This window comes from Bacillus rossius, chromosome 1 (assembly GCF_032445375.1).
Source record: "Bacillus rossius redtenbacheri isolate Brsri chromosome 1, Brsri_v3, whole genome shotgun sequence".
NCBI classification, from domain to species: Eukaryota; Metazoa; Arthropoda; class Insecta; order Phasmatodea; family Bacillidae; genus Bacillus; species Bacillus rossius.
In genome coordinates, this window is record NC_086330.1 from 128,229,014 (window position 1) to 128,241,829 (window position 12,816).

The 12,816-nt window shown below is 38.6% G+C and overlaps 1 protein-coding gene across 1 annotated transcript in view; it reads right to left on the reverse strand.

Annotated features, from left to right (window-relative positions):
- LOC134535123 (GRIP and coiled-coil domain-containing protein 2-like) overlaps positions 1–11,713 on the reverse strand; it is a 197,824-nt gene extending 186,111 nt beyond the window's left edge. Inside the window, exons 1-2 of the mRNA XM_063374105.1 lie at positions 11,707–11,713; positions 8,553–8,683 (exon numbers count right to left, since the gene is read on the reverse strand). Of these exons, the coding sequence (XP_063230175.1) occupies positions 8,553–8,683; positions 11,707–11,713 (138 nt within the window). The remainder of the gene's footprint in view (positions 1–8,552; positions 8,684–11,706) is intronic.
- Positions 11,714–12,816: the final 1,103 nt, after the last annotated feature.

Genomic DNA, 12,816 nt, shown 5'->3' on the forward strand with positions numbered 1-12,816 from the left:
ATTCGTAATTTTAATGCTAGAGATTCGGGAAAAAGTTCAAAATTCATTAAATAAATTTGTAATCTATATACCGATTGATTAGATCGAATAAGGTCCTTGGTTCGATCCCTGGCCGATACAAAACAACTTTAATTTTAAAAAAATACCACAAAAGCGACAGGTTTGAGAAAATAAAAACACCACAAGTTCTTTTAAAAAAATTTATTACATAAATTCAATACACTACTACAAGTACAAAAAAAAACACTGACAAATTACCAAAGCCTTTTGGATTCCTCTTTTAAAACAGTCTTCTTATTGTACGGACTAAGCCTTTTACATGACTTTAAATGTCTATCCGATCCGTTCATTACCTCAGCCAGAGACGGACTGAAGTCCATATCACCAGAGTCTCACTTATATAGACTCATCAGTCGGTACAACACATGAGTCAAAACAAGAACCATGTCCATTATACTCACACTTAACTTTCTCGGAGCATTTTTCATAATGAAGATGTAAGCTATCAAGACGTGAAATTAGTTTTTTGCACTTATTGCACTGAAATTGTATTCTTTTAACATTATTAGAACAACTGCTTCTTTCATGTCTGCGAGCATTTGAGGTGATAGTAAATGATGCGTCACAGTATTTGCACTGACGCAATGTACGCTCTTCATTAGTTGAAGAATCCATTGCTGACGATGAAACTTCGGATGATGGTGGTATCACGTCTGTTGAAATCTCCTCCAATGTTGACATCGTCGTTGCACACGGGATCTGCTCCTTCTCCGTCGTAGCTGTCGTCAAGGTTCCCGTAGTCGATGGTACAACCTCCAAGTTCAACGTTAAAGACGGTAAAGATGCCATCGAGGTCTCAAGAACAGCTAATTGACACGACTTATGCACCAGAAGAAACAAACTAGGTGATCCTTACACCGCCGTCGTCAGAAACAAACTGAGCGTCCTGCTGTCTAGGACTCGCTTATATACATGCACCGTATGGAATAATACGCTAGTCAAATCAAGAACCATTTACAATAATACTAGAGTCAAATCTACAAATTAAAAAAGAGGATCATTTGATCGAGAAAAAAAAATTCGATATCTCCAATAAACGCCAGGCTCCAAGAGCTACAATTCACGTCATCAGATCCATCTACATTTTGCTCCTATGCTTCAATTGACCATTAGCTGCAAGTGCTCCAACAGCTCCATCAGCTCCAACACGTAATGTACGCAATGTACGCGCAATACATGCAATTTACACGCAATAAATGTAATGATTACACAGTACACACAGGAAACGGAACGTACACACAGTACACACAGGAAACTGAACGTACACACAGTACACACAGGAAACTGAACGTACACACAGTACACACAGGAAACTGAACGTACACACAGTACACACAGGAAACGGAACGTACACACAGTACACACAGGAAACTAAACGTACCCACAGTACACACAGGAAACTAAACGTACACACAGTACACACAGGAAATGGAACGTACACACAGTACACACAGGAAACTGAACGTACACACAGTACACACAGGAAACGGAACGTACACACAGTACACACAGGAAACGGAACGTCCACACAGTACACACAGGAAACGGAACGTACACACAGTACACACAGGAAACGGAACGTACACACAGGAAACGGAACGTACACACAGTACACACAGGAAACGTAATGATCACACATACAGTAGCGGAAACACACACAGGCTTAGTTGGAAATCATAATACAAGAAATAAAAACAGTAAATTTTTACTTTCAATATTTTATTACTTCTCAACATTACACAAACACAAGTAAAAGAAGCCATTATTGTATGTAGCCAGCTTTCCTCAGTTCTTTGAGTATGAAGGATATTTCTTTGATGCACGGATAGTTTCCTGCACAAAGCGAGCCATGTAGAAGTCTTAGCCGGTCAACCAATATGTTTGGATCTTTCTATGATGTGTAATCAATCTCTTCTACCACCATCTTACTTGCTTGTTTATTATAAATACTTTTAATATCACAATCGTCCCAGTGATCATAATAAGCATTATCAGATTTATTTATTATAACACGACGTTTCCATCGTTTCGGTCTCAGGACATCGCCACATTCTTCGATCTTGTCAGCTCTAGGTGCTTCATCACAGTCTATGCCTTTGTCAACAGCCTCAGAGTCACTGTAACAATCACTGTAGAAGACATCCTCTTCACCCAGATTACCGCATGAATTCGCTATCGATGATGTCGAAGTATCTTCACCGTCTTCATGCTTCCTTTTTAGGAGTCCATCATTTTTACAAAGAATGGAGGATCTACTGAATATAGGCTTGAATGTATTCTCACTTTTTACGGTGTTGATACTTTCATTAATTTTTAGTCTTCCCGAAGCCATTAGCATCCTTCAATTTATGTTCTTTCTCACGATCGGGTGAGCTTATACCATCACGCTCAGGACAAGGAAAATTATTGTCATAATGCAGATCACTCTTCTTTAGTCTAGTGGATCCATCGGTGTCCTCTATGCCGTAAGTAGTCTTGACTTTACATGTTCTATCATGTCTTTTTAAGCTGTCAATTCGTGTTAACAACCTGCTACAACGATTACAGCTTAACATGTTGCATAGTGGGTTTCTAGCACAATCATTCTTCTCATGACGTCTAGCATTCCTTCTCATGACAAAATCCTTGCCACAGTATCTACAACGGCTTCCTTCCGATTCAGCTATAGATAACAAACCACGATCCATGGTAGCTTCTATGACTAATGTTAGATACAAACTGTCAGTTTTCTCCAATTGGAACCATTTCTTAAATAGAGTTTTTGAAATATTACATCAGCGAGAGTTAAGTTATCTAATGCAAAGCAAATTGATGCAAGTAGTTCCGGCTGTCGTCAACAGATGGCGCCACGTGTTGCTTGCAGGTAAATAATATATATTTCATAATGTGGGATGCGGAACGCTCACTATCGATCGCAAAGGGAGGTTGGCTTCGATAGTATCCAAGGAGAAAAAAGTTCGTCCTTCCTGCTAGTGCTTCTCAGATTTCTCACGGTCCGCCATCTTGGATTACGACGTCACGGCGGCCATCTTGGATGGGTGTGACCTTGACCTTTGACCGAAACCGCAGGAATGATCGCAAGCACACGGATTAACCATCAAAATATTGATAAGAATAATCAGGAGCACACGGAGAAAACCATCATAATATTGGCAAGAATAATCAGGAGCACACGGAGAAAACCGCCACAAGTTTTCTGTGAAATCATTAAAATTCAAAAAAAAATTAATAGAAAATAAAAAATAAAAACGAAAAAAAATTCAAACATTCTGGCTTGTACTAGAACTCTATCTTTGCTCAACAATGAGAAGTTCACAAGCTAGCAGAATGTTTGAATTTTTTTTTTCGTTTTTATTTTTTATTTTTTATTAATTTTTTTTTGTATTTTAATGATTTCACAGAAAACTTGTGGCGGTTTTCTCCGTGTGCTCCTGATTATTCTTATCAATATTTTGATGGTTAATCCGTGTGCTTGCGATCATTCCTGCGGTTTCGGTCAAAGGTCAAGGTCACACCCATCCAAGATGGCCGCCGTGACGTCGTAATCCAAGATGGCGGACCGTAAGAAATCTGAGAAGCACTAGCAGGAAGGACGAACTTTTTTCTCCTTGGATACTATCGAAGCCAACCTCCCTTTGCGATCGATAGTGAGCGTTCCGCATCCCACATTATGAAATATATATTATTTACCTGCAAGCAACACATGGCGCCATCTGTTGACGACAGCCGGAACTACTTGCATCAATTTGCTTTGCATTAGATAACTTAACTCTCGCTGATGTAATATTTCAAAAACTCTATTTAAGAAATGGTTCCAATTGGAGAAAACTGACAGTTTAAACCTAACATTAGTCATAGAAGCTACCATGGATCGTGGTTTGTTATCTATAGCTGAATCGGAAGGAAGCCGTTGTAGATACTGTGGCAAGGATTTTGTCATGAGAAGGAATGCTAGACGTCATGAGAAGAATGATTGTGCTAGAAACCCACTACGCAACATGTTAAGCTGTAATCGTTGTAGCAGGTTGTTAACACGAATTGACAGCTTAAAAAGACATGATAGAACATGTAAAGTCAAGACTACTTACGGCATAGAGGACACCGATGGATCCACTAGACTAAAGAAGAGTGATCTGCATTATGACAATAATTTTCCTTGTCCTGAGCGTGATGGTATAAGCTCACCCGATCGTGAGGAAGAACATAAATTGAAGGATGCTAATGGCTTCGGGAAGACTGAAACTAATGGAAGTATTAACACCGTGAAAAGTGAGAATACATTCAAGCCTATATTAAGTAGATCCTCCATTCTTTGTAAAAGTAATGGACTCCTAAAAAGGAAGCATGAAGACGATGAAGATACTTTTACATCATCGATAGCGAATTCATACGGTAACCTGGGTGAAGAGGATGTCTTCTACAGTGATTGTTACAGTGACTCTGAGGCTGTTGACAAAGGCATAGACTGTGATGAAGCACCTAGAGCTGACAAGATCGAAGAATGTGGCGATGTCCTGAGACCGAAACGATGGAAACGTCGTGTTATAATAAATAAATCTGATAATGCTTATTATGATCACTGGGACGATTGTGATATTAAAAGTATTTATAATAAACAAGCAAGTAAGATGGTGGTAGAAGAGATTGATTACACATCATGGAAAGATCCAAACATATTGGTTGACCGGCTAAGACTTCTACATGGCTCGCTTTGTGCAGGAAACTATCCGTGCATCAAATAAATATCCTTCATACTCAAAGAACTGAGGAAAGCTGGCTACATACAATAATGGCTTCTTTTACTTGTATTTGTGTAATGTTGAGAAGTAATAAAATATTGAAAGTAAAAATTTAATGTTTTTATTTCTTGTATTATGATTTCCAACTAAGCCTGTGTGTGTTTCCGCTACTGTATCTGTGATCATTACGTTTCCTGTGTGTACTGTGTGTACGTTCCATTTCCTGTGTGTACGTTCCGTTTCCTGTGTGTACTGTGTGTACGTTCCGTTTCCTGTGTGTACTGTGTGTACGTTTCATTTCCTGTGTGTACTGTGTGTACGTTCCATTTCCTGTGTGTACTGTGTGTACGTTCCGTTTCCTGTGTGTACTGTGTGTACGTTCAGTTTCCTGTGTGTACTGTGTGTACGTTCCGTTTCCTGTGTGTACTGTGTGTACGTTCCGTTTCCTGTGTGTACTGTGTGTACGTTCAGTTTCCTGTGTGTACTGTGTGTACGTTCCGTTTCCTGTGTGTACTGTGTGTACGATCAGTTTCCTGTGTGTACTGTGTGTACGTTCCATTTCCTGTGTGTACTGTGTGTACGTTCCGTTTCCTGTGTGTACTGTGTGTACGTTTAGTTTCCTGTGTGTACTGTGTGTACGTTTAGTTTCCTGTGTGTACTGTGTGTACGTTCTGTTTCCTGTGTGTACTGTGTGTACGTTCCATTTCCTGTGTGTACTGTGTGTACGTTCCGTTTCCTGTGTGTACGTTCCGTTTCCTGTGTGTACGTTCCGTTTCCTGTGTGTACTGTGTGTACGTTCCGTTTCCTGTGTGTACTGTGTGTACGTTCCGTTTCCTGTGTGTACTGTGTGTACTTTCCATTTCCTGTGTGTACTGTGTGTACGTTCCATTTCCTGTGTGTACTGTGTGTACGTTTAGTTTCCTGTGTGTACTGTGTGTAAGTTCTGTTTCCTGTGTGTACTGTGTGTACGTTCCGTTTCCTGTGTTTACTGTGAGTACGTTCCGTTTCCTGTGTGTACTGTGTGTACGTTCAGTTTCCTGTGTGTACTGTGTGTACGTTCCGTTTCCTGTGTGTACTGTGTGTACGTTCCGTTTCCTGTGTGTACTGTGTGTACGTTCAGTTTCCTGTGTGTACTGTGTGTACGTTCAGTTTCCTGTGTGTACTGTGTGCACGTTCCGTTTCCTGTGTGTACTGTGTGTACGTTCCGTTTCCTGTGTGTACTGTGTAATCATTACATTTATTGCGTGTAAATTGCATGTATTGCGCGTATATTGCGTACATTATGTGTTGGAGCTGATGGAGCTGTTGGAGCACTTGCAGCTAATGGTCAATTGAAGCATAGGAGCAAAATGTCGATGGATCTGATGACGTGAATTGTAGCTCTTGGAGCCTGGCGTTTATTGGAGATATCGAATTTTTTTTTTCTCGATCAAATGATCCTCTTTTTTAATTTGTAGATTTGACTCTAGTATTATTGTAAATGGTTCTTTATTTGACTAGCGTATTATTCCATACGGTGCATGTATATAAGCGAGTCCTAGACAGCAGGACGCTCAGTTTGTTTCTGACGACGGCGGTGTAAGGATCACCTAGTTTGTTTCTTCTGGTGCATAAGTCGTGTCAATTAGCTGTTCTTGAGACCTCGATGGCATCTTTACCGTCTTTAACGTTGAACTTGGAGGTTGTACCATCGACTACGGGAACCTTGACGACAGCTACGACGGAGAAGGAGCAGATCCCGTGTGCAACGACGATGTCAACATTGGAGGAGATTTCAACAGACGTGATACCACCATCATCCGAAGTTTTATCGTCAGCAATGGATTCTTCAACTAATGAAGAGCGTACATTGCGTCAGTGCAAATACTGTGACGCATCATTTACTATCACCTCAAATGCTCGCAGACATGAAAGAAGCAGTTGTTCTAATAATGTTAAAAGAATACAATTTCAGTGCAATAAGTGCAAAAAACTAATTTCACGTCTTGATAGCTTACATCTTCATTATGAAAAATGCTCCGAGAAAGTTAAGTGTGAGTATAATGGACATGGTTCTTGTTTTGACTCATGTGTTGTACCGACTGATGAGTCTATATAAGTGAGACTCTGGTGATATGGACTTCAGTCCGTCTCTGGCTGAGGTAATGAACGGATCGGATAGACATTTAAAGTCATGTAAAAGGCTTAGTCCGTACAATAAGAAGACTGTTTGAAAAGAGGAATCCAAAAGGCTTTGGTAATTTGTCAGTGTTTTTTTTTTGTACTTGTAGTAGTGTATTGAATTTATGTAATAAATTTTTTTAAAAGAACTTGTGGTGTTTTTATTTTCTCAAACCTGTCGCTTTTGTGGTATTTTTTAAAATTAAAGTTGTTTTGTATCGGCCAGGGATCGAACCAAGGACCTTATTCGATCTAATCAATCGGTATATAGATTACAAATTTATTTAATGAATTTTGAACTTTTTCCCGAATCTCTAGCATTAAAATTACGAATTTCCAATATGGTGGTCTTGATGTCTGATAGGATGATGGTAGTAGAGGATTTAGAGTCTCTTTAAATATGTTGAACATGGTTTATTGCAATTATTATTTTTTACATAAAATTAAACATTATTGCATCGTTCGGGTATCGAACCGAGAACAGGAGCGGATCGAATCGATATGTAAGTTAATGAGTAATTTATTTAATGAATTTTGGAACTTTTCCCGAATTTCTAGCTAAATAATTACGGATTTTCAAGATGGCGGCCAAATTTCAAGATGACGGGTGTTACAGTAATAAATGATTACTGCACTCTAGTGGATAAGAACTAAACTAACATGACGTCAGCGCGCTCTCGCTTACGAAAACAAGATGGTGGTCTCCAGCAACGAAGACAAGATGGCGGACATGACGTCATACTAGGTGACGATATATATGCTTTAAGAAAAGTGGTGGGAGTCAGTCTGCCAAAAGTCACCACGGGGGAAGGATCGGTCGCCATTTTTATTTTTTTTTGCGCTCGTCAGGTTCGAACTGAGGACTCCGAGCTCCGTGTCGTTAATGTATTATTTTAATATTTTTTATTAAATTTTTATTAATTGAATTTTTTCATAAATTTAAAAAAAAATTCATTAAAATCAGATAATAAATAAAGATTTTAAAGATGGCGGCCGTAACGGAAATTGCAACGGTGACGTCATCATCCAATATGGCTGTCATGGCATCCTAGTTTTCAAGGTCATGACCTCGGCGGCTTAGAGCGGCTAGCTCTAGGAGTTTTAAGCCGCTTTTAGGAATTTGGGTTCTTTCTAGGGCAAAACGACTTTTGAGGATTTTTCGAAATTCTAATTTTTGGATTGTGGAATTTTTTGAGAATTTTTGGCGGAATTTTTTTCACAGAAATGTAAATTTTGACGCATTTTGAGGAATTTTGGGCAATTTTTGCCCAATTTTGGCAAATTTTGAGGGTCAAAGGTCAAGGTCAAACTGGTCCCGTTACGCTATGTTCCGTTACACTCCTCCAAGATGGCCTCCGTGACGTCACAATGTTAACAATCTTCAATCCTCAGCCAGAAGCCGTGTCCCCGGCGCCCCCAAACTATACTACTATTACAGATAGGAATACTTGCTTGAATTCTTACCGGTATTTGATCATATTTAGTAAACGGTTGATACGGTTTGAGACGAAACATAAAATGCGAAAGTGCTTTCGGGATGTATTTGCAGGAAAATCCTTCAATAATAAGAACAGATGGCGCCTCAGTACTCACCACCGGCGCGCGCCTGGGGACCTCGGTCGGGCTGGAGTCCCTCGCGCGGTCCTGGGGCGGTCTGCTGGGCGCACCGCCCGCCGGCTTGCCGGGCACCCGCGGGCTCGCGGGCGGCGCGCGGGAGGGAGACCCTGGACACGGCACGCGCGCTCAAGCCGAGTGCTGACTCGCCCAGCGATGACACACGCACCCACCCGTGCGGTGGTATCCCTGTTTAACTTATAAATACTTTATAATTTCTTTCAAGTATAGGAATATCTACGGTTGCATTATTACTTTGTCTTTCATTCTTATTCCACATGGAAATTCTACCCATGCTAAGATCTCGTTACATAATATATATTTTGTTATTAATTTGATATTTTTTAACCTTGAAATGCAATCTCATTTGTTGCAACTTGTTACGTTTCCGTGCATTGTGGATGCAGCAGACGCGATAGTATTCCGGGGATATCCGTCTCCGTTTACGTGGTCTGATTCCGCTTCTATGCCATTGTAAAACGGGCGTAAACGGATCTGCGGGCTTCTCGCAAATTTTTTCGTTAAATAAAGGTCACCATTTTGAAAAAAAAATTGTTAGCTTTTATTGATTTAACATTTGAGTAGTTGAAAACTTGTAAAATCATTTTTACTTCACATTTGATTGGTAATAATTTAACCAAGAAATAAATATTAAAACATGTTTAAAAGGAAGTTTTGAAAAACACCTACATCTACATAAATAAATACGAAACAAAGGCAAAATTACAAAGTTCTTGCTGCAAATTGGTGTGTTATTAATGAAGTGTTAAAAAAAAACACAACTTCCAGTTAACCGAACTTTTTTCCGAAAAAAATTATTGTTGAAAAAGGTGATGAAAACAAATTTTTTGGTTGGCTAATGCCGTTTAAAGTGGCCAAACATTGTAAGGGTCCGGTCTGGTCAAGTACATCACAAGGGCAAGTGAAGTAAGCAAGGTCTAAGTACACAACTGCGGTACTTGAATTCGGACACGCCCTGAGTCGAATATCCAGTGTCAGTACGAAAACGACACGAGAACAGTTTACAAAAAAAAATCAGCTCATGTTTACCACGCGCGTTAGAAGTGAACTTCACACTTCAGTAATCCACTTTAACTATAAAACTAAAAAATATAATACACATTGGTGGTTCAAAATTGTAACAAAAATTTGCAACGAGCCTTACAGTTGTCTGGCTCTTTACTTGATTCGTTATTACCCCTGCCCCTTCAACACTGTCATCGATTCCCCCACTCCTGAGAGTTTTTTTTTCTTTTTTCATTTTTCGTTACGCCCTGATGAGTCATTGTCTCATTCAGATCACGCGTGATGACCGTGTCTAGCGATTGTACTCACAAGCATTTGAAATCTTGCATGGAATCCCATGAGGCTAGGCACCGAATGAAATATATGAAATATGCCTACCGAATTTCCTCGCAATTATCTTGCCAATCTGTACAAAATCATTCGGTAGACTACTGCAACACAACCTAATGATTTAGAAGTGAATTAGTTTAATTTAATGGTAGCTAGAGATCAGAGGTGTGTGTGTGTGTTTGTTTGTGTTTGTGTACAAACACACACACCGTTTTGTGACCTGAACCACCGTTTTATTCTTCGAACGTATTAAAATTATACATACGATCTACAGAATTTTTCAAAAATACCTATCAATTATTTATAACGGATGAAAACTCATAACACTATTTTACCAGTGGGTGTAAATAATGCACTTAAACATTCATTACGCAAAATCACGACATGTGTCTTTTACACTTTTAGTGCTGCAGGATCGGATTTTTAAATTATTAAAGTTACTAATGTTGTTCAGAATTATTTTTCTGAATATATTTTTTTAAATATAACAAAAAAAAGTATGGGTTTTCTAATTGTTTTAAACCGTCAGTATTTAGAAGGGAAATAAAGAGAATTACCAACTATGAAAATTGAAACGATAAAAATTTATGAAAATGTCATACATATCAAGAGTAAAAAAGGCCTTAGTTAAAATGTGAAAGTGTATGACGTTGATCTTGAAATCATACTGGCTGGTACAAGGACGCGTTTAACGCCCACTTACTCTTTAATCGAAGTTTAAAATAAAGAAAACGTTTTCATCAGTATTAAAACTCTGGAAACTCTAAGTCCCTACTTTTTTTCGCGTTTCCAAAAGAGAAACAATAACTGAATCAGTACGAAAACATCTTTAACGTACGTGTTTCAAGCAATAGGCCTGTTTGAATATATTACTATATATAGTAAAATCTATTTACAAACTACATACACAATTGTAACACATATTTTAGAACCGTTAGTCATACCTTCTTTCCTTTCCCTGTCATTGAAACGTTTAATAGGTGCTTTTGAAAACATCACCCGTCTTCGTTTAAATTACCGCACAGTCTTATATTTTGCTGTCCATAAAAGTAAAGAGAGAATTATGTTTTGATTGTATATGATATGAAGGCTTAAAAATTTTGTTGGATGGATCACTCAGAAACATAACTTATATCGTTAAAAAGTATTAAAAAACAAAAGTTTTTATTCATAGAACAATGGAAACATTCACCGAAATATTCCATGGAAGAATTACAATGGAAACAACTATTAAATCCATAGAGTTTGGAAGCGTCAGGAGACAACATGATGTGACGTAGTTGAAGGCACTTTTTAACCATCGCCATATTGTTCCGTCAAAACATTACGTAAATGATGCTTGATAACGTCTGATAATGGTAAGTATCAATTATAATCTCCGTCGTTAAAAATAGTCTCTTTTATGTAAAAAAAAAAAAAGCAAATTAAAACTGTTTCCAAAATGCAAAACCCTGGGCACAGACATGCGGTGTGAGTGGGGAATGAATTAATAGCGCAGGAGTATACCGAACACAGAGGATGGTGAGGAGGAAGAGTTGGACCGAGTAGAAAAGAGTCTACCATGCGGGGGTTGGAAGCTTGATCTCGTGGTCCGCTTTGTATTTTGTCCAGTTCTGGGTTTTATAACCAGGAGCACTCGCACCTGGTGGTGAGTGGCTACACCAGCCACTCACTTCGCTGCCAGTCAGCATCTGAACTAGAGAAGGAAGAAAATAAGACAAACTTACATAATAGACACTCGATTAATTAGTTTCTATGATTTGCACAGCTCACATACGAGTCATGGGCGTACATTTCTTAAAAATAAACGTAAAGCAAAATACTAAACCTAAATTTATAATTTTTGTATGTTTTTTTTCTTATAATGTTTATGATTTTTTTTCCCCTTTAAGGTTATTACTTAGTAACTAGGGCTTGGATAATAATATATACTACTCCAGTTGCTTATCCAAGTGTTGAATTTTTCCGAAGTAGCCACCAGCAATACGAGACCAACCGAGTCAAGCGGGCGAACATCCTTCACATCTCGTCATGTGTGCGTTCGACCCGCTCGGTTTTTTCCCCCAAGTAGGCGTGGTTCTTTGGGGATTTTATTGTTATGTGCTGTACGTGCTTCACACTCTTCCATTAAAAACAACTGGTGCAGTCGAACTCTTGGGTTGGATTCCTTATAAACGTTACAATGAAAACAGGCGAGAATGCTGCAATGTAATAAAAATGGAGGTTATTGTTTTTTGACGTGACGTCTAATAAATCGATGAACGCCGGCTGCACGCACTAAAAAGTGTCCCGTTACGCACATTGTTCCGTTACGCTGTGTTCCGTTACGCACATTTTTCCGTTACGCTGGATCCCGTTACGCTAATTGTACGCTTGCGCCGCATCTATCTCTCTTCCACTCGATTGGCCTATGCGTCCGAGGAGAAGAAAGACAGCGGCAGCACACAGCTTACATTTACACGTGAACTGTTTCGTCGACTGTTTATAAAGTTAAGTAAAAAGTTAATTTGGTTTTCATTGCTTATTAAAACAACAATTTCGGCAATAAAGGTTAATTATTCTTGCATTTTAAAAATTTGATTACTAGTACCTATAATTTCAAGTATTTATTCTTTTATTATTAAAAAAGTAGCATCTGTTGGCGAGTGCAGTAATAATAGGTTATGTTAGATATTTGATTACAGTTTATTTATATGAAAACTTGTTCATAATTATATTTAAACTTTATAGCTAAACGCCAGTTTTTAACATTAATTACAAGTCATCTACACGTGAACTGTTTCGTCGACTGTTTATAAAGTGAAGTGAAAAGTTAATGTGGTTTTCATTGCTTATTACAACAACAATTTCGGCAATAAAGGTTAATTATTGTTGCATTTAAAAACCT